Source organism: Ictidomys tridecemlineatus, chromosome 2, assembly GCF_052094955.1.
Source record: "Ictidomys tridecemlineatus isolate mIctTri1 chromosome 2, mIctTri1.hap1, whole genome shotgun sequence".
Taxonomy (NCBI): Eukaryota; Metazoa; Chordata; class Mammalia; order Rodentia; family Sciuridae; genus Ictidomys; species Ictidomys tridecemlineatus.
This window is the reverse complement of record NC_135478.1, coordinates 32,258,151-32,278,022: the sequence shown is the minus strand read 5'-3', so window position 1 is coordinate 32,278,022 and position 19,872 is coordinate 32,258,151. Positions and strand designations below refer to the sequence as shown.

General features: G+C 31.8%; 1 protein-coding gene across 5 annotated transcripts in view; it reads left to right on the top strand.

Moving 5' to 3' along the window:
- Zcwpw2 (zinc finger CW-type and PWWP domain containing 2) overlaps window positions 1-19,071 on the top strand; it is a 130,984-nt gene extending 111,913 nt beyond the window's left edge. For 3 of the 5 annotated variants that reach the window (XM_078038255.1, XM_040289894.2, XM_021731781.3), the window contains 4 exons: window positions 7,587-7,645; window positions 8,689-8,756; window positions 14,966-15,090; window positions 18,410-19,071. In XM_078038255.1, the coding sequence (XP_077894381.1) occupies window positions 7,587-7,645; window positions 8,689-8,756; window positions 14,966-15,090; window positions 18,410-18,571 (414 nt within the window). In that variant the 3' untranslated portion in view covers window positions 18,572-19,071. Of the gene's footprint in view, window positions 1-1,252; window positions 1,359-7,586; window positions 7,646-8,688; window positions 8,757-14,965; window positions 15,091-18,409 lie in introns of all 5 variants that reach the window. The other 2 variants (XM_040289893.2, XM_040289892.2) reach the window with 1 other exon arrangement.
- The last annotated feature ends 801 nt before the right edge of the window (window positions 19,072-19,872 follow it).

Below are 19,872 nucleotides of genomic sequence, written 5' to 3'. Positions count from 1 at the left end.
CTCTGGAAAGCAGTATACAGTTTCCTCAAAAAACTAGGGATGGAACCACCATATGACCCTGCTATTCCATTGCTGGGTATTTCCCCAGAAGATCTAAAATTGTCATACTATAATGACACAGCCACATCAGTGTTTATAGAAACACAGATCAACTTTCTTAAGATAGCTCTAGCAGGTACAAGGGGGCAGTATAGAACAAAAAGCAAACTGAACAGCATCAGATTACTTAAGGTTACTTTTTTTTTTTTTTTACTTAAGGTTACTTTTTATACTATGTGGTAAAGCAGAAAGGGCTTCATTATGCTCACTGAGGTTAACTGGGCTTCTTATGATTGGTTGCTGTCAATCATCTTCTTTTTTTTTTTTTGACAATTGGCCTACTCTAAGTTCAGTTTGGTAATGTGACACCTAGCACATGTGACTCCATTCTAGTTTGGTCTGTTCTGTTGGGGTCTTATGCATGAACTCAGTTCACAAAAAAATTATTTAACAAATTTTATTATTTCAAATTTTATTTAACATATTCTATTGACTTTTTTCTTAATTTTTATTGAGTTAAAATTTAAATACAGTGAAATGCACAACTTATTAAGCATATAGTTTGATGAACTTTTTTTAAATGCACACATTCTTGTAACTATCACCCCTAATCAAAAGAGTATTTTCATCATTTCAGAAAGTTTCCTAATATAAGTTTTTAAATATAAGTGCACTTTTTTTATTGGTGCATTATAGTTGTAAATAATGATGGGACATATTATTATATATTCACATATGCACACAATATAATAATACAATTTGGCCAGTATCATTTCCTAGCACTCCCCTCTTATAAGTACACTCTTTTGATGTACATTTTATTTTTTAAATGTATAAAATAAATATGTCAGTATTGAAAATTATCTATCAATCACTTAAACTCAGCAGTGGAAACTTTAACATAGGATGTTCCTTTCACTCTGATTTCAGTTATCTTACTCTGAAAATCTGCAGAAACAATGTTAAAAAAAGGCTTCCAAAAGAGTGATTTTTTTAAAAAAAGTGCTCTTTAGTGACTTCATAATTAAGCCTATTTTCTTTCTTTGAAAATCTATGAATCATTACTTTTTAAATTCTTTAAAATTATACTTAGAGGTGCCGTTTATTTTTCCTTTTGTTTTTATATTTAATATCTTCATTTTATTCAGAAAAATAATTTGCTGTATCATGAAATGCTAATGTTAGATACACATCTTAAATCTGTACTCCACAGCTTACTGAGGAACAATTACCCAGATCAAAGGGATCTATATCCTCCATGTTCTTCCATGAACCTATACAGCCTCTGGGGTCTTCAAGAAGTTGATGTAAAATGTTTGGTGAGGACAAAATTTTTAAAAGAGTAATATTTTTCTTAGTATGCTGTTGTGAAAATCTATTCCTATGGAGGGGAGAGATTTTTTAAGTATTATGCTGAGGTTAATAAACACGTAAATATTTGTTAATGATCTATGAGTTGAAGAATCAAGTTGGTGGGGAGAAATTATAAAACAGAGAATAAAGTTCACAACATTCATTCTTTTGTCCAGAAAAATATTGAAATGTTGGTACTATGACCATTGAATGTTTTCTATATATCAGCTTTTTAAAATATAATTGAAATATGTAGATTCCAAAAAATCTCCCCTGGAAATAATATCTTCTCCTAATATTCCCCTGGTTGAAATATCTAATGCCTTTAAAAAGAACTATAAAGAAATAGGAATTGTTATCACCTATTCAGATTTTGAGAGATTCTACATTTACAGCTAATTTGTGATCAACATTTAATCGTTAAGCAAATATGCCCTTAAGTTCTGCTTCTCATATGGTTCTTCCCTCCTTAGATATCCTTTTTGGATTAATATTTAGTATTCCTAAACTCTATAGACATAAATAAAATCTGTCCTACTTTAAAAAAAATGAAAATGCTGAATTTCTATATTCTAATCCTAATATAGTCAAACTCCATTAAATAAATAAATAAACACACACACACACACATATATATATATATATATATATATATATATATATATATATATATATATTTTAAATCAAGGACCTTAAATCTTTAAATGCTAACAATGAGTGGCTAGGTATGTAGCTCAGTGATACAGCAATTGACTAGCATATGTGAGGCCCTGAGTTCCATTCCCAGACTGAAAAAAAAAAAAAAATTAACAGTGAAGCACCAAATCATAGAGCTCCTTGAAGTTTCCTATTACTCTTATCCTCAGCCACAATTGGAGGTGTTAATAAAAAAAAATCTTTCACACCTTTTGTTTAAGATGGGCCTAGTAGCCAACTTCTATTTTTAGAAAAAATACTCTCCTGTGTCTCAGCTCACTGCTTGAAATACACACTGTAGTGTTTTTTCTGGTAAGACAGTCAAAGCAGAGAAATCCATAGTGCTTTATTGTGAACTTACACATGGATGTAGAGAGAATGCAGAGGGATAGCAAGACATAAGACCTGCTGCCAGGGACTGGGCTGTGATACTGTCCAGAGCTCATAGGAACACTGAACCTGACTTAAAATCAACTAGACAAGAGCATGTGGCAATTGATGATTAACATTTATGTAAGAAACACTAGATTTGTGTTCTTTCTGTTGAAATAGTATGTAAAATTAAAAAATCATTTCAATCCTCCCCCTATTTTAAATGAAGTTCTGCAAGCAATCTTTGTCTAGGCCTGAAGACTTAACTGTATTATCTGTACTCTCCAGATACTCAGATTAAGTAATTATCATGATGTATAATGCTACATGAAACTAGTTTTTATCCTTTTTCCAAGCAGATTTCCCCAGCAGATTTTCTGAAGGAAAATAAGCCTTTTTAAAACTTCTATATGATCACTTTTTGTTTTGGTACCAGAGATTGAACTCAGAGGCACTCAACCACTGAGCTACATCCCCAGCCCTATTTTTTGTATTTTATTTAGAGACAGGGTCTCACTGGGTTGCTTAGCGCATTGCTGTTGCTCAGACTGGCTTTGAACTCCCCATCCTTCTGTCTCAGCTTCCGGAACCACTGGGATTACAGGCGTGCGCTACTGTGCCTGACTATGATCACTTTTAACAAGGAGTTTGTGTACATTTTTCAAAGCACACAAAATCACTTTTGGCAGTTCAAAGTACATAGCTCTTTTGTGATTATCAACTGACAGTTGTCAAAGTTACAAAACATATTTATATGTCTTCTATGAGCACAGAATGCTGGAGGTATATTTTACACATTCAGATTTGACAAAGCTAACAAACTTATACCTTTTACTTAAAAAAATTTTTTTAATTGTTCAGATGAGTAATGACTTAAGGAAATGGGCAGTGTCAAGTCAGAATATATAAATTTGATGTAAACACAATTTTTAAGGATTTTTCTGTCTTGTAATTAAAGGCAATTCTATCATTTGCCATTCCAGTCCACAATTCAAATTATCATTAATTATATGTATTTCTTTTTCAGTAAATGGCTTATTTTTTACATCCAGAAAGAGAAAAATTAATAATTATATCGGTTTCTTTAAAATCACTGACATGTATATAGTATATTTATGTAGATATTGGGAAAGACTAGACCACTGCCTCATGAACGTTAGTGTTATGGTTTAGATATGAGGTTTCCTCCAAAAGCTCATGAGTGAGTCAATGCAAGGAAGTTTAGAGGTGAAATTATTGGGTTTTGAGAGTTTTGGCCTAAATACTGCATTAATCCCCCAATAGGGATTAGCTGAGTGTAACTGTAGGCAGGTAGGGTATGGCTGGAGGAGGTGGGTCATTGGGGGGCGTATTCTGGGTGTATATTTTGTTCTTGGTGAGGGAAGCTTTCTCTGCTTCCTGGTGGCTATCTCTCTCTCTCTCTGATTCATGTTCTGAGCTGCTTTTCTTTACCACTCTTATCTGCCACAATGGTCTCTACAGCAATGGAGCTGGTCATCTGTGGACTGAGACCATAAGAGTCAACTAATTAGCATATTTAAGTACAGATTCCTGGGCCCCATCCCTACTGTCTTGTTTGGTAGGCATGAGAATTTGCACTTCTAACATGTTCTTAAGTGTTTCTGATCAAGTCACATTGTGGTCCTTCCTCTGAATAGAACTGAGCTAGATAAATAGGGAAATCATTATACAACCATGGGAAAAGAAGTAGAAAAGATGGGTGAAGATTGTATCTTCTTACAGTGGGTGGAATAGTGTCCCCCAAAACAGACTTCTAGAATCCCAGTATGTGACCTCATTTGGAATAAGTCTTTGTGAATCTAATTACTGTGAGGATATTGAGATAAATGATCCAAGATTAGATAGGCTCTAATTTAATGAAGAGTGGACTTGTAAGTGACAAACTTATATTGTGTAAAACTGTAAGATAATAAATTTCTGTTGCCTTACCAACTTTGTGATGATTGGTTATAGCAGCCTAAGGAAACTAGTATATTACTCAAAGACTAATCATCCTGAGATGACAAGTTGCCTAGGTTTATGCTATAAAGAAAACAGATAAAATTTGGACCCCTGTCCAGTAATAAATAATGATTGGGACAATTAATTGATAAGTACAATTGAATACTTTCTGACATGTTATTTGATTTTATCTTCCCCTAAATATTTTGAGGTAGTTATGTTTTACCACAACTTAGCAGAGTACCTTAAAATGCAAAATGGTCTTTTAGGTAGTAGATATTTAAGTATTTATACCAGACTTTAGCTAGATTTTGAAAAAGCCAAGTGATTACCAAAAGTGATACAGCCAGTAAGTGCCAGAGTTAGAATTCAAATTGGGATCCTTCCATGTCACAATCTGTGCTTATCTCAATCACATCAGACTTTATCAAAGGCTTAGAGTAGGAGGCAAATTTTGACTAGTTTATTTGGTTAGTATGGGATTTTCTATTAATTCTATAGTTATTTTCATTTTGTTACATTAATATTATTTCCTTTTATAGTAACCCTTTTACTTCACACTTAATTTACAGATAATTTAGGCTGATACTTATAACAGCAAGGTAATAATAGCTCTACATTGTGTTTGGAGATGTAGATCAATGATTTTGCCAATATTTCTATATCCTTTTTTACTATGCATGGAGAGAGAGAGAGAGAGAGAGAGAGAGAGAGAGAGAGAGAGAGAGAGAGAGAAACTAAGAACTGAGTGCTGGAAGAAACATTACTTTGAGGTAAAAAGGTCATGAAAAGAAGCTCATTAGTCTTTAGCATCATAGGATAAATTCCCAGAGTATTTCATACAAACCTCCCTTGAATGATGTTTAATGTATTTTAAGCTGTTTAATAATATTTTGAGAGTTATTAAATTCAAGCCTCACTTATTATAGTTAAAGCTTTTAAATATACATTATAAATGGTACTTCTGGCTCCCAAACATTAAGTAAGTTTTTAAAAATTGCTTCTATACTTGTGGTTGATTCAGAAACAGCAAAATCAAGATCAGTAAAACAGTGAAGGGACTAGACAAAATGGGCTATGAAACTTCTCACCTGACAGGTTGAAGTGAATAGACAATAAATAAAAGAAGCTAACATTTTGAAAAGAGAATTGCTTTGAAGTTCTGGCTTATAAGTTCAGGATAAATTTCATAATGTCATTAAATGTCTAAATCCAAGAGAATACTTCTGAAAAATGGACAGTAACACACCTTTTTCCCCCTTGTATTGATGTCTATTTTTACCCCAACATGTTATTTTTCTCCCAAAATTAATCCCACAAATTCTTTATGTGTACCTGCAGCTTACAAGACACGGTGGTAAATCTCATATATTCATCATGGAAATATGTGACATAGATCATACTGTTCTTCTGTAAAGGTTTATGGAGAGTATGACTTCTATTCCTATCACTCTGTTACAAATTTTAGTCTTCTATCTTTTGGAATTTGATTTCCTATGTTATTGAATTTTATTCAGTGAAAGAGGTAAAAAACAGATTATTTTAATATTTTTAAGACCTCCTTTGTGACTTAGTAAGTGGTCAAATTTGTAAATATTTCAGGCTTGAAGAATGTGTATTCTTTAATATTCAGTGTCAGAGCCATAAATAAATATATATGATCAATATATATTTATTTGATCAAGGATTCTATTTGTGTTGTTGAACTCTTTGTTGATTTTTATATCTTCTATAAAGAGATAAATTCTACAAAAATTTTAAGGGAGATAAAGTATAGTTGCATCAAATTCTACTTATAATTCTGATTTTGCTTTGTATATTTAAAGCAAAGATTTTAGGAATATACAGCTCAGGACAATTATATTTTGGGGGTGAATTATTTCTTTTAGCATTGAGTAGTAAACCTTTTTACTCTGTTTTTTACTTTATATCTACTTTTTCTACCATTATTATTGCTACATTAGATACTTTTGTAAATAATTATAGATTTATTATTTCAGCTCCTTACTTTCAATGTTTCTATGCCATTAAATGTTTTAAATTGTGTATTATTGCTCTATATTTTATATATCATACATGTCACTCTTTAAAATATATCATATAGTGGTTTCTAGCATATTTAAAGTTGTACAACCAATACCAGTATCCAATTTTATAATGGTTTTTTATCACTCGGAATGGAGCAATCACTGTCCATTTTCCACCTCTTCTCAGTCCCTAGCAACCACTAATCTGTTTTCTGTCTCTATGGATTTCCCTTTTCTGAACACTTTAGATTTTTTTTAGATATACATGACAGTGGAGCCTATTTTGACATATTTTACAAACGAAGAATATATCTTATTCTAATTAGAATCCTAGTCTTATGGATGTACATGATAGTGAGATTCACTGTATATTCATGTAGGCACATAGGAAAGTTATGGTCTGGCTTTTCACTTTGCATTTAGAGTAATGGTCTTGAGATATACCCAATTGTTAGTAATTCATTACTTTTATGGCTGAATAATGTTCTGTTGTATGGATGTACAGTAAGTAGTCTCCCTTTAACTATAGGGAATACATTCCAAGACCTCAAACTTCATATAATACAGGATCCTATGTATAACTATGCTTCTTCCTATACAAGCACACTTATGATAAAGTTTAATTTATAAATTAGGCACAGAAAAAATAAGAACAATATCTAATTGTAATATAGAAAAGTTATAACAAAATAAGGTAGTAAAATTTATTTAAAATTTTAAAAACTTTATTTCTATAATTTTCCATTTAACATTTTTAATATTTCTCCATACTCTTAACTGCTCTTCCAAAAATTCTCTTTCTTTCTCTTATAGATTTGGTGATCTCTTCAATATATTTCCATATACTTATTCTCTCTTCAGTGTATTTAAAGAGTTTTTAAAATCATTCCCTGATTAAATCAATGATTCTTCTCTTCTAGAAGTGCTTTTTGGTTAGTTTAGAATTCTTCTATAAGTCGTAAGTGAATTAGAGACCTGGCCTTGTTTGATGTGATAGTATGTATTTTAATTGTTTAGTAATATGGACTGGAGTTTTTCTTTAGCTAAAATACTTGAACCATGTAGATCCCATTATTATAGTGAGTACATCCAGTTCCATATGAACTAACTCAGTTCTTTTTTTTTGTTGTTTTATAGATGCAAGTTTCCAAAACTAATATTGAAAAGAAAAAGCCCAAACTTAGAAAAAGAAAAAGGTAAGCTGGTAATATGATAAAATGTAAATATGTACATATGTTTTTTTTAATTATTATATGACATTTCCCATAATTCTTGATTCCATTTTATTAGGGAAACATTATGTTTAAAGTTTTCTAAAAGAATTTATAAGATTATTAGTAGTAATCTTAGAAATATGGAGAAAGTTTCATAATCATATAAATATGTAGTTTTGTAATTGGAACTTTAAAGATTAATATTATTTTACTAACTAGATGAAAAGGATCCTAGCTTAAAATTGGTAATACAAACCAGAAACAGGGCTTCATAATAAACTAATAAGCCACTAATGACAAATTTTAGTATTTATCATTGAATCAGCCATATTTGTTAAAGAATATAATCAGTGTTGTGTTTGTTAAAAGGAATTCTACTCAAAAATAAAAACTGGCACTAATAGTCTTTCTCTTCTTCTTTTTACCTTTCCAGAAGATAGCTAATTTTTTTAAATGGACTTTCATTGCCTTATACCAGTAATACTTCACAGTAATCCCATCAAGTAAATAGAAAGTGTATCATAATTATCTTCATTTAAAATATGAACAATTTGAGGCATATAGAAGTGAAGTGACTTTTATAATAACTTATGTTTAGAGAAAATGGATTTGAACAAAATTCTGCTTTAAATCATCAACATAGTATAATGGAAAAAAGCATGAATTTGCAGTCTTAACAGAATTTAGTTCTATAATGTTCAGCCATTTACCTTTATTGTCAGATAGCTCAGTTTCTTCATATAATGAGAGGAGCAAGTACTTAATAGATTTTTAAAGGAGAATTACATGAATAAAACTGGGTATACTGTTAAGTAGATCACCAGTGTATTGTGCCTAATGACAGCTTAAATCAATATTAGTCCTCTCTTTTTATAATTGTATCTTACTATATAACACAACCAAGAAAAAGTACCTTAGTTAAATAAATACTAATAATCTACAGTTATCAATGAATACTCATGAATGGTCATTTACATGTATACAATTGAACATTTGAAATTAAATCTGTCCAATTCTTTTTCTAGGAAAGCTATTCTAAAATGCTCTTTTGAAAATGTTTGTTCAGATGATGCCTTATCAAAGGAAAGCATGGGTATGTGAAGTCCTGTTCTACTTTTAGTTCTTTTGCATATGTCTAATTCTACAAGATGTAGTTGTTTCCTTTGAAAGAAAAAAAGAACTGTTGTATATTTATAGGAGAGAAACATTAATAGGTCATTTTCAGTATTGATTTATATACAGGGGCTTCTCAGTTGTCTGTAGGTTTCTGGTTTTTTTAAATTAATTTTTTCTGGCTTTGTCCTGTATTTAATTTTTAAAATAAAGCACTAACAGTCGTGGGAGGGAAATACCAGCAACTGTATTCCAATCCAGACTTCTCCATTCCAAACTTACAATAGTCCAAAGGGAGAGAAGAAATAAAGTAAATGTCTGGGGCTTCCAACTGAATTAACTGTCATTGGTATTATAACACAGTAGGGTAAATATGAAATTCGGGAAGAAAGTATCATTTACTCTCCCTACATTTTCATTAGTCTTGAAAAGCAGGCAAATGCTTATTTACAAGATGGAACTTTGGCAGGCATGTTCAAAGCCCATTAAACCCAGAGGAGTTACAGATGCTATAGGCCCTCTCTCCTTAAAGCTACCCCCATATCCTATGGCCTTGCATTTCAATTGGCTAAATAAGCCACTTGTTTCTCATTAAAAGAGTATAACACGGGCAGGAGGATTTTTAAAATCCTTTTGTTCCTCTTCTAAATCACACAAAATTCTGTTTTTTCTTTTCCAACTTAACCTGCTGCTGTCGTCACACTAATTGAGATGACTTTTCTTAGCTCTTTCCTCCCTTTGCCTCATATGATCAGTTCATATATTCCTGTAGAAAAGCAAAAGTTTGCTTATCTCTGAGCTGATTTCCCAGTTGGAGATCTAGGCACTATGGCTGAGGGCTCCAAAACCAGCATACTTCTCCCCTCCAGCTCACATACTATAGGATACTACAGAAGTCATTTCTAGCCAGGAAGCCATTGACTAGAAATAATGGATGAATATTTCCCACTAGTTATCCAGGTAGAGGGAAACCCCTCCAGGAATCTCATATTTTTATATGGTTATTTGTTAAATCAACTAACCTAATCCGTGTTTTATTTCTTCATCCCATCATGAACTATAGGGAGCAGGAATATCTGGTGTACTGTATTCTTTCTAAGAGCTGACTCCCAGAAAAAAAGTGAAATATTTTTCAAGTTTAAAATTCCTCATTTTTTAAAAAAATTCCTACCCAATTTCTGTGGATTCCCTCAATTCAAACCTGATATCTCTTATTTCTTTGAAGTTTAAGATAGTGTCAGTCCTGCATCAAATGACAGAAAAAAAATTGTGCTTTGTTCTTGAATCACTGCCCTACTTCTTTAAACCAATTTCCTTATATAACCAGATGTTAATGTTTCCCATTTGTTTCCTACACCAGATTTGCTCTTCCTAGGTGAGCTTTCTGCTCCACAGGCGGTTTCTCTTTCCCTCTCTCCATTCTCCCTCTCTTTCTTCTTCTCTCCTTCTTTCTCTTTCTCTCTGCACCGCCCCGAGTTAGGGATTAGGACAAGGGCTAATTACGTACAGCTACTTTATCTCTTCAGGTATCAGTTTCCTCATCTGTGAAAAAGAGATGCAGCAAGAGCTCTCTTATCCAATGAAGATAAGATCTGCTTTTTGGAAATTTATAGAAAAAGCTGAGAGATCATTAAATAATTTAAACTATATGCCCATGTCTATATAGATTTATCTAAGAAATACTATTAGTGAAGCATGTCTGCATTTTGGGGACAATTCCTGTCAGGAATAATTATGGTAACATCAATATAATTTCCTATTACATTTTCATTATTCCCTATAACTCATTTTTTTTCAGTTTTTAGGAATAAGAAAAACCATCTATCATGAAGATATGGTTCTAGCAATAACAATGATGATGACCAGCACCTATAAAAATTACTGTATCTCCTTACTGTTCTAAATATTTCATATACTTTTGTATATTTAATCCATGCAAGATTTATATTAGGTAAAGTGGATATTACATTACCTTCCATTTTATTGATTGGGAAAGTAAGGCACTTAATAGGTCATATGACTTTTCCAAAGACACCTAACTTAGTAAAATAAATAAATGAAAGTGTGTAGCTATTTCCTTGGTTGCTTAGATTATGAGGAATTATTCCTGTTGTTTTTATTATTAGTAGTAGTAGTAGTACCAGGGATTGAACCCAGGGTGCTTAACCACTGGGCAATATCCCCAGCCCTTTTTATATTTTATTTTGAGACAATTTTATATTTTATTGTGCAAATTTGTTTAGGGCCTTGCCAAAATGCTGAGGCTAGCTTTGAATTTGACTGCCTTAGTCTCCTAAGCTGCTGAGATTGTGTATCTCACCACACCTGATGATTATGAGAAATTTTAAAACTAAATTCATGGAGGTTTTGGTGCAGCAATTATAGTTGGTCTGAGCATTTTTTTTTTCATTATTGCCTTTCATGTTTTCTTTATTTGATATTATTTATTTTAGCTTTTTATTTATTGTTGTTTGTTATTTCATTTTTTTCTATTGGCAAATTTTCATTTTGAATGGGTAGATCTTTAAAAGTTTGAGTAAATATATTATTAAGAGCCAACTAATAACCTATTAACATTGTTTAATTAGTCACTTGATATAAATAATCTTGGAAGAGGATGGCTAATATAGGAAAGGTTTGGCTTACGGGATAAACTAGAAAGAGCATGAAAGGCTTTGGGGCCTAAGTTCAGGATTTAGACACAGTGACAAGGAAAAAGGTTATTTTGCTACTCATGATACCAACTCTTGGTTTAACATTTTTAACTTCTAAGCCAAAAGTGGTGTTGGCCCTTATTCCCCTGATCCCGCTTTCCCAAATTGTACCATACTTCCTATTTCAGTTTGTATAGTGATCTCTTCTTCTTTTTTTTTTTAAGAGAAAGAGAGGGGGGTGTATGTGGGAGAGAGAGAGAGAGAGAGAGAATTTTTTAATATTTATTTTTAAATTTTCAGTGGACACAATATCTTTATTTTATTTTTATGTGGTGCTGAGAATCAAACCCAACTCAGTCTGTATTTTATTCATTCGTGTGTGTGTGTGTGTGTGTGTGTGTGTGTGTGTGTGTGTATGAATATTGTGGCTACTTCAAAACAAAATACTACTCCTCACCTGCTGCCTTTATTAGGTGCTTACATAATTTAAACAATGAAATAACTCTGCAAATTAATTTTTTTAAAATACAAACTTTGGGGTAACTCAACCCATAGTTTACAAATAAGGAAAGATATTTTCTGTAAACATTTATTAAAGAAATAGAGATTTTAAAAAAAAAAACTCCCTAAGTATACCCTTGAAAGTTTTTAAAATACTGACTGATTTTTGAGACAGTGATTTATTTCTTATCAAGAATGGATTTATTTTACACACACTGATTTTTAAAAGCCAGATGTCAGCTTTAGAATTAGAGATATCTCCTTTGGTCTCTCTACCCAACCCCCGACTCCTTCTTTCTTTGAGTGATAGAGTAGCTATAATGTTACCACTTTACTCTCAACAACAAATAAAAGCAAGTCAGTGAAACTACAGTATAATCAGTATTGATAGGAGATGATTGGTCATGCAATCAGCAAAGGCATTTATTTTGTCTCTACCTTTTGGAGGGTATCATTGACCAGTTTTGATAACCTAGTTTGTAGATTACAGCAACTGCTATTTTTCGAGAATTAGTTTTGAACTTTAGCGTACAATGTAAGAATAAGTGTTTAGTAAAGCAAGCCTCCCATTCCCCTGGAAACAGATTTTGACATCAGTCGAGTTAATGTTATAAACACTGGTTGATTTATGAAATCCTTTATTATTTGTCTACCCTCTGATCAAAAGGCAGTGTATTTTTCCAGATCACCTGAAAACAGAGAGATTGCAATGCCATTTGGCGATGACATTAATTATCATAAATTGATGTATTTTAGCCTAATGTAAGAAATATAAAGATGTTTGTTTGCCATTTTTTCCTTTACAGCATAGCTCAAATTCATCTCAACAGTTCTTTAAATTTCAGTGTCAGTTTCCATAGACTCAGAATCTAAAGTAGGAAAACACAGCATTTGTGAGTAGTACTGGGAAATTGGTGTGAAGATAAGATAGCCACAGTAGTTATCTGTTAAGTAAGAGGTTACTAATAAGAAATCTATCAAAATATGAGGGTTGATTTCATTAAAAGTGCTTCAACAAAAACATATATTTCTCTAGAAAATTCTAATTCAATAGACATAGAATTGTATCCTTTTTATTTAATATATTCTCCAACTGACTCTTATACATTTTGAATTTTTAATTCCACTGTTCTAGAATGGAGCATTCTATTAACTTTGTTCTTAGTCTTTAGCAATAGCTGCATAACACTTCTATTTGGATACAACTAACATTTTAATTGCAATTTATGTTTGTTTTGTTTTTTAAATAAGAGAATATATTCCATAGTGTGGAATAGTTTATCATTCTACATTAAGAAAGCTTCCCTAAGTGAGCTTTCCCTTGAGAAAACCAAAGATTACCTGGGAAGAGAGTATGGTCAGGAATTCTAAACCTGTGGAGCTCCTGGTCCCTAGTAGGTACATAGTAAATATTTGTTGATTGAATATAAATATAAAGTGCTTAGGATAAGCAGTAAATATTGACCAAAAAAAAATCTTTTCTTTTTTTTTTTTTTGGTACTGGGGATTGAACTCAGGGGCACTAAACCATTGAGCCACATCCCCAGCCCTATTTTATATTTTATTTAGAGACAGGGTCTCACTGAGTTGCTTAGCACCTTACTTTTGCTGAGACTGGCTTTGAACTCACGATCCTCCTGACTCAGGCTCCTGAGCCGCTGGGATTACAGGCATGTGCCACTGTGTCTGGCCTCCGAAAAATCACTTTTGTAGACAGAATCTATAGTGCAAAAAGTGTAAACTGAAATTGTTTTTCCGGTACTATAATGACAACTGAGAGCATTTATTTTGTCTTCTGCCTCTCACATTTGCTGTTCATTCTCTTTTTTTGGAAACTTGCAATTTGATAACTTTCCATAATTTCATTTAACACTATTTTTAATAACTGTTTTAGCACTTTTGAAACTTTATTATGTCCTGCCTGGGTACATTTTCATGTTCCATGAACTTTCAGCTGCTGTACCTGGTGTGATTTTTGGTGACCTACCAAAATAAGAAGAGGTTATATGTTATATGTCAGCTTTTAATAATCAGAGTGAAGAAGGGGCACATACTCATTGCCTTTCCCTCCAAATTATATGTCTATGGAAGAGCTTCTCAGATTCTCCATCTCTCTGTGGTGTAGGGCAGCAGGCCACACATGGCTTACTTTTTTTGATCTTTGCTTCAATAAGATCCTATATCAAAAACAAATGATTATATTGTTTAAATCAAGAATTCAAATGCATATTGTTAATCAGAACTTGATTCTATAGAGTTATACTAGGTTTCTTTATCTTTGGTGAGGATATTGTTTTATCTCAGCAAGATCAATGAAGAATCTAATTGAATTTTGCCTACTTAAATTTTTATGTCACAATAATGAAAAAAGTGCTTCTTGTAAATGCAGTTATTTTATTTATTAAATCATTTAGGAAATTAAGATATGTTGCTATTTGGGTTAAAAACAGACAAATCTATGTTCAGCCTAGCTATTTAAACACAGGGTTCTCCTTTTGAATAATAGTTTAAATAGATTGGCAACCAGTTGCTAACTGTTTTTGTTAATAAAATTTTATTGGAATATAGCCATTCTAATTTCCTTAGTGCATGTCTACAGTTTGTCCTACAACACAGTTGTGTAGTTGTCATAGAGATCAGTCTAACCAAAAAGTTTGAGATGTTTGTTCTCTGTCTCTTACAGAAAAATTTTGCTACTTATTCTCTATAATAAAAGTAATTTAGTTTGGTGCCCCGATTTCCTAATTAAAAAAAAAAAAAAAACACAACTCGGGTGAGCATTTTATACTTCAGAGATATTTTGTGGTATATACATAGCAAGAATATTGCCTGTGTTTTTCAAAGAACAATTATAAAAGTTTGAAAATCCATAATTTGGATCAAGCAAAATCATATGTACAAATTACATGAAATATTTAGTTTTTTAAATCTTGTACCATTTAGAAGATTTCTTTTTTCCTGGTGGCTAAGATTATCAATTATATCAAATTAATTAAGGTGCAGCATATTTGATATGTTAATGATATTCCTTTAGTTGTTTCTGAGACAGAAGTTTTACTAAAAGAGCTGGAGCAAATGCTACAGCAAGCCCTAGAGCCCACAGCAATACCTGATGAGTCTGAAGAAGAATGTGGAGAAGAAATTAATGCAAGAGAAAAGGTAGTATTGAAGTTATTATCGGGCCTAAATAGCAACTTCAAGTTTTTTAAATGGCAGAATTGTTTCTGATTGTACATTTTGATTATACAAAATGCCTATTTCACATCTGAAATTTGAGCTCTTGGTTATCATGAAGTGAATTGTAAAGTAGTTGCCTGTTGAGAAATCAGAATACACCTATCAGTTTTGGGAAAGATATCTCTGTTTAAGTAGAGAAGTTCTTGTAATTTGAGATCTTTGTGGTTGTAATGAAGAAAGATGGAAGAGGTTTGCTGTAGCTGTAGTTCACTCAGAAAGACCTCTCCCCTGCTTCTGATTTTTTCAATTGGAAGGGGCCAGGCTAACAGCAGCTCACTAGAAAAGGGTAGCAACTTACTGGGAAATCTGCCCTGTCCAGATCCGGCATCAAGATTACCTTTATAACAGAAAAACCTCATTAGTAACAGTGGCAGTAGAATCTTTCACTGGAATAAGTTTCACCTTTTATATCTTGGTATATAAAGGTATATAACCCCCTACATTTTGGACACTTATGTTGGGCTTAGGCCACATGTGTTTACTTTACTTAATGCCTACAACTAAAATGAGGACTTGTGATATAAGACCCAGGCTATTAATACAAAATAGCAATGAGAAAAAAAAAAGCCATATGGTAGACTTCCACCACACATACAGTTGTACCCTAAGTAGTAAGAAAGAAAAATGACAGTACAGAGTTTTGTATCTTAAAGTTCATTCATTCTTTCAGATATATGGTGTATCTGCAGTTAAGAGAACATATTGAGCCTCACTCTGATATATAATGCCTGTTTCCTGGTCCTGGTTTTATCATTAATGACTTGAAATTTAGCAAAGTTGTTTGCCACCTGCCTTAGGATTGTTTTAGAGATTAAATAAGGTAAACTGGGAAAAGTGCTTGACATAACATCAGATACCTTGGGTTAACTATTATAGATGAGAATTGGTAATAGCAGTGTCTAAAGAGCATAAATGCTAAAATTTTCTTTTTTTTTTGAAAGAGAGAATTTTTTTAATATTTATTTTTTAGTTTTTGGCAGACACAACATCTTTGTTTGTATGTGGTGCTGAGGATCGAACCCAGGCTGCACGCATGCCAGGCGAGCACGCTACCACTTGAGCCACATCCCCACCCCTAAAATTTTCTTACATCACTTTTATATTCCCACATTCTTGCTTTGAGCAACTACCTACTCTGAAATCTTATTGTTTTCAGATGCAGAAAAAGTTGGATTTAGGACCATTTCTAAATGATTTACATACTTCGGCAGACTATTCAGTTGCATGATTTCATTTAGATTGTCAATATGTGTAAGGATGAATCTTTAGCACCTCCTTTACTGAGTTAGAAATTTACAAAATTTATAGGATTTGTTAATAAGATAAATGTATTAAAAGAAGAAAATTAGTATCAACTCCTACTGAGTTGTAAATCATGGTAAGTTTTCTTAATCAGCACCAGCAATGGCAACTTTTGCCTGAATCTGCATAGGTTATAAATGCCATTTTTCCAATGAAGGGTTCCTTTCATTAAAAAAAACTATTGTCTTCTATAGATGGATCTTACTCTTTGTGGAAAAATATCTATAGATTGGTGACATGCATTTTATATACATATAATTAATATACAAATTATTCTTTTTTAGCAGTTATATGCCTTGTTTGAATACCTTATGGTTTTGTGTAGGTTTTTATTTTTTTGTGTGTGTGTGTGTGTGTGTGTGTTTGTCCATTCTAGGCAGCTTGTATTTTCAAAAATACAGCTTGGTCAATTTTTATAGTGATGTCCTGGAGCTTTTACAGTCATAGAAATGGCTTCTATTTTGGCATTATAACTAGTAACTTGATAGAACAGAAAATTACTTCTGATTTTATTTCTTAAGGTAAAATACATAGTTTTAATTCATCACTAGGTAGGAGCTTACTTTTTGTTTTAGATTCTTGTATTATTTTACTCTTTCAAAAGGCATTTAGGAATTATAAAAATTAATTATTTTAACTTGCTGGCAGGCAGGTGAGTGCCTCCTGCTGACTAGTTTAAAGCCACTGTGCACACTGAGCTTCCTAAGTCTGACATTCATGCCAGGTTCAGAATATTTAGGGCCTTGTTCACTTTTAAATGAGAATAGCAATGAATCTGAATATCAAAACTGAAACAGGTTCCAGTGTAAAATTAAAGAAATGATCACTACTAGGATTTCATTTTTTTTCTTTTTGGTTATTACAAAGAATTAATATGCCTTCCAAAGGGAATTTCACTTAAAACAGGATTTTATTTTGGTTTTAAGAAGAAAGTAGACTCTCAAGCTAAAAATGCCAAGAAGAGCCACCTGATAATTTTAAAGTCCTGAGCCTGTTGATTCTCTTAGAAGATATTATATGAGCTATTTTCAAAGTTGTAACTTTAATGATATTTTCATCATTTATTTCACCTGTGAGATTTCAATTTGATTACTCTCAAGCATTTACACCAACAGATGAGAGTCACAATGTGGAAAAAAGCATACACACATGGATAATCAAAACACTTTTCTATTTGTCATTGAAATGCTTTATGAGATTATTTTCCTCAGTAGAGTCACCTTCCTAATTATGTTTTTCTTTAGCTAATATTAACACTGGTTGACATGCCCTGACTTGGTAAGCAATGGGAAGAAATTAACTGCAGGTTTTTATATATCTATTAGAATAATTCACAAATTGGATAATCCATATACAAATAAGATCATTTACTACATAATAATTTGGAATAAATGGTACATTTTTAAATTTTAAAATACTCTTATGAACTACTTGTGCTTTTTTCAACTTTGAATTGAAGGAGAAATTAGCCATATCCTTAATGAGCATTGAAGTTATGGACTTCATATGTGTATGTGCATGTGCACAAATAAATTGTTTTCACAAGTCTTCCACACTAAACTAGAGTACACATAGCTTATGAGAAGATAGTGGCAGAAAATTTGTCTAAAACAGTTTTAATCTGTATTCTCTATAGTGATTTTTAAAATAAGCTAATATAGAAAACTTAGACAAAATAAAATGATTTTTTTCCAAATCATAAAATTAAAAGTAAAAATGGATAATGTTGAGAAATAGAGACAGAACCTAAATAATAATTTACTTCTACAGAAACACATTTACTATACATTATACTGTATATAAGAATCATTATTTGACCTCCAATAAAGAAAACTTTATACACTGCTGTGACTTGAGGAGTTACCACTACTTTATATTTTGTTCAAGTAATCAAGTAAATGTGATATAGTTCTGATGATTTATATGGTTGTTTTCACAGTTATCTAAAGGCATCCCTGAAGCTCCTGCAGGCAGCCCATTTCAAAATCAACATGAAGAGGACTATCTTGTAATTGATGGAATGAAATTAAGAGCTGGAGAATGTATTGAGAATATAACTAATAAGTTTAAAGAAATAGATGCCTTGATGTCTGAATTTTAGGGTGTTACGTATATTTTCAGAAGTTAATTGGGAAAACATTGGTATTTTTCTGAAGCCAGAAATTTTAAAATGTTTGGTAAAATAGGTATACATTATATACGAAAGTTGATATTTATAACAACTTTGTACTTTAAATTTTGAAAATATCCATAGTTATGAGAGCCAAACAAATTGTATTGAAGTTAAGAGTTAGAATTTTTAAATTAAAGAAAAGCCTTATTTTCTTATTTGTAGATATTTTGTTTGCCTTATTTACAAAATGGTTTATGGAACTTACTTCATAAATACACACTTTACAATGCTTATTTAGGTCATTTATTCAAGTATGGCAAAGTACTAAAATGGCTGACCATGCTATTACAATTCTTAGAAATAATTCAAAGCTAATTAATATATTTATAAAATTTGTATTTGTATTATAATTAAACTATTATAAAATAAAAGGACATAATAAAAATATAGTAGTGTAATAAAGTTGGAGACTTCTTAAAAGACAAAAATGTCAGTAGCCTCATTATATTAGAAACAATTATTTCCATCATGGTTTCTCAAACTGCTTATTTAACAGTCTTTAGGAAACTTGGAAGCAACTTTCCCTGTTGAATCAGTATCTCTGAAGGTGAGCATGGGAAAATGTACCAAGAGAAATTAAACATGCACTATTAAAAAAAATCCAATAATATAAAAGTTAAAAGTACATCATTGTTAAAAAAAAATTACCTCTTTAAGGCCCTATATCCTAACACTGTCACATTCTCATACACTGGGACTTAGGAATATAGCCCATAAATGAATAATATCTGCCACGTAATATCTTACATATTTTCCAGTTTTTAAACACTTAATTAGATTTTTAATTTTTTTAATTTGTTCTTTTTAGTTATATATGATATTAGAAAATATCCATGGTTTTGAGAGCCAAACAAATATATTTTGACATATCATACCATGCATGGAGTATAACTTCCCATTCTTGTGGTTGTATATTATGTGAAGTTACACAAGTTGTGTATTCATATACAAACATAGGAAGGTTATATCTGATTCACTCTACTGTCTTTCCCATACCTGAAATTCCCCTCTGTCTAATCTTCTGAACCTTCAATCCTCCCTCTGCTGCTCTACAGCCTATTTTGAGTCAGCATCTGCATATTAGAGAAAACATTCAGCCTTTGATTTGGGGGGATTGGCTTATTTCCCTTAGCATGGGAGTCTCCAGTTTCCTTCATTTTCTGGCAAATATTATAATTTCATTCTTCTTTATGGCTGAAAATATTCCTTTATGTATATATACCACATTT